Genomic DNA, 3195 nt, shown 5'->3' with positions numbered 1-3195 from the left:
GCACAGTGAGAGAGCTCTGGGGGCAGGAGTGTATGGGAGGGAAGGACACAGGGAAGAAGTGGCTATGGGGAGTAAGTGGGAGGAGAGCTATTGCATTGTGGGAGATTACAGTCAATGTGTGAGACAAAGTGTATGTGAACTGCTGTATAGAAGATGAATTTGCTTTGTAGACTTTCACCCAAATCATAATAAAATTAAAAAAAAAAAAAGAGGGTGGTTCCATCTCTTTATGATGACATCACTGAGTTTTGATTAACACTACAGTTCACACAGGGTTGGGGGCTTGATTGGTTTCTACCAGCTCCCAAGAGGTGATAGTTAAATTTTCAGGAATTTTGCAAGCTATTGTTGAACACAACAATTATTAAAAATTACATAAATTGCTAATAAATCATTGTAATGAATTCTAGAATCCTATCACTTCTTAATTGTTATTTTGAGCCCTGGGGTGGTGCAAACAGGTCATGCACTCAACTCCTAACCAAAAGGCTGGTTGTTCAAGGACGCCCAAATGTGCCTTGGAAGGAAGGGCTCATAATCTGCTTCTGAAAAATCCTCCATGGAAAACCTATGGAGCACAGTTCTACTCTTGACATATCAGAGGTGGCCGTGAGTCAAAATCCACTCCATGGCCATTGGTTGGGTTGTTTGCTTTTTAATTATTATTCTACATACTACTATTATCTGCACTTTCAGGTTGTTTGCAGCCATTAATTTATCATATGGTGGAAATATGATAGAGTGATGTGACACTGGCCGTCTCTGCCAACTTCATGTGCTGGGACAGCATGTTGCTGCTCAAATTAAGCCAGGGTGGGAATATTTAGACCATGTTGCTGTTGTATAGGATTTGGCAAAAATCTTATAATCAGGGCTTTTTTTAGGGGGTGGGGGAGCCAATTGTTAAACATTTACCAACACACTGCTGAGCTCAAAGCCTGGGAGTCAGTATGAATCAGACCCACATTCAGAATGGCCAGGCCTCAGTCACTCACAGGGATGGGTTTTTCTGGTGACTGGCTGCGTGACCCAGCGAAGGAAATCAGCGATGGGATTCAGCCCCTGCTCCTACAGTGGAACAGCTGCTCTGGTGCAGTAATGAAGTGTAGAGCGTTGATTTGCCGCCTTAATTGTCCAGTCTGATCCAGAGAGGTCAGTGGGTTGACAGTTGGTTCATCAAGTCGTACTGGCTGAGTGAATTACTTTGTGGACTGAGAATATCAGAAGGTTTGTTAGTGTCCACAGAGCACTGACATGCCATTTTAAACTGAGCAGAGCAATTTGTTAAATGGTTCCTTTTGTGGTCCCAGATATATAATGAAGTTCACAAGTGTCTAATTTGTTCAGTAATGACCCTTTGATTGCTTTTTCCTCTTTTTTGTGTGTGTGTTAGTGTTGGTTTCGTACAGAAAAAGGGGCAAAATATTACATGCAGATTTTCTGATGGACGTGTTTTCTGCTTTAACATTCTTTAAAGACTTATTTTAAATGTTTTATGTATCGCATATTCTGTAGTAATTAGACATTCAACATGTATGTATTTATTTGGTAATGCTTCTTCAAGATCTTAATGCTGCCATAGTAACCAGCGGTTTTAATGTTAATGAAAAAATGACAGTCTAGTAAAAATCCCCACTGACTCAAGACTTTTGGTCAGTGCTTCAGTTTTTCCATGAGTTGCTTTTTTTCCCCATAATGAAAGAGAGGGAGGGTGAGAGGAAAGGAAATTCTACGGACTCCCTCACACTCCACCAAGGGGAAGTTAATTATGACATTTTTCCACATTTATGAAGAACGGCACCTCTCTGAAGTAGAATAGAGGTAGGTTTTGTTTTTGTTTTTAACACTGGCTTGCGATTGGGCATTTTGACAGAGATAACTCTTGAAATTACTAAATGTCACATACAGCATGTTTTGATTCTTTTGTCCCTCCATCTTATTTTGGCAGACTGAAGTGAAAAACAAAGCACTGAGATTAGAAGAACTTCATGCTAAAGTGAATGAGCTCAAAGAATTAACTAAAAATCCAGAAACACCACCAGACCTTCAGGTAAGGCTGCAATCAGCTTTTTCATAACTATTATATATGAGGCACTTTGCTAGACAGTAGACAGATAGATGATAGATAGGTAGACAGACACATAGGAACATAGATGGGTTCTCCATGAGTCAGAGTTGACTCAATAGCAACTTTTTTTTTTTTTTTTTTGGTTTATATACATAAGGATAAGGAACTCTGATGGTGCAGTGCCTAATGTATTTGACTGCTAACCAGAAGGTTGGCAGTTCAAACCCACCAGCCACTCTGCAGAAGGAAACAAAAGCAAAAAGGGCATTCTACTTCCGCAAAGATTTACCTTCTCAGAAACCCAGTGAGGGTTGCTATGAGTCAGAATTGACTCGATGGCAGTAGGTTATACATAAGGATGTGATGCGTATATGTATCTGTGTGTGTATACACACACACACATGTACATTCATTCTCTCATTGTTGTCATCACTATCATCACAATTCCAAGCAAACATGTAGACCTTACACCTTATCATATATGGCACTTAAAATATAAACTTTAGAATTCCTTGTGCAAGTATAAATGGCGTATTTCAAACTCAAAGATTATAATAAAACCAGTTCCTTTTTCCTTACTAAATTTTGGCAACATTATAACCAGCTTGTCTCATGGATCAGTATATTTCTAGACAGGAACAGAAACCACTTTTATGATGAGTGGTGTTCTTATCAAGGAGCCCTGGTGGCACAGTGGTTAAGTTGTTAGTTGCTAACCAAAAGATCAGCAGTTCAAACCCATCAGCTGCTCCATGGGAGGAAGATGTGGCAGTCTGCCACATCAACTCAACGGCAGTGTGTTTGGTGTTGGTCTGGTGTTCTTATCAATGTTTTCCTATTTCATTTGCTCCATGACTGGGTTTGAAGGGGTCACCACTGCAGATCTCTCTCTGAGGCCCCTTAGATGGCACATGTCCACAGAACCACCGCACAGGACAGGGTATAGCAGGGCTGAGTAGAAGACCTGGGCACTGTCAGTGCCAGAGCTGAGGAGCACTGGCAAGGTCAGTTTCTTTTGGCCGCCAGCTCTGTGCATTCCAGACTAAGACTAAGAGAGTTTAGGGTGCTCTGGTAGCATAGTGCCTAAAGCATTTGACTGCTAACCAGAAGGCTGGAGGTTCAAACCC

At 41.0% G+C, this 3195-nt stretch overlaps 1 protein-coding gene across 1 annotated transcript in view; it reads left to right on the top strand.

Annotated features, from left to right (window-relative positions):
• Positions 1–3195, top strand: part of SYNE1 (spectrin repeat containing nuclear envelope protein 1) — a 578063-nt gene that overhangs the window by 198031 nt on the left and 376837 nt on the right. Inside the window, exon 42 of the mRNA XM_007943230.2 lies at positions 1949–2050. Within this exon, the coding sequence (XP_007941421.2) occupies positions 1949–2050 (102 nt within the window). The remainder of the gene's footprint in view (positions 1–1948; positions 2051–3195) is intronic.

The sequence above is a fragment of the Orycteropus afer genome, unplaced genomic scaffold (genome assembly GCF_000298275.1).
Source record: "Orycteropus afer afer isolate SDZICR_OR568_19922 unplaced genomic scaffold, OryAfe1.0 scaffold00101, whole genome shotgun sequence".
Classification (NCBI taxonomy): Eukaryota; Metazoa; Chordata; class Mammalia; order Tubulidentata; family Orycteropodidae; genus Orycteropus; species Orycteropus afer.
The sequence above is the reverse complement of the archived record's forward strand: the minus strand, read 5'-3'. Positions and strand labels throughout refer to the sequence as shown.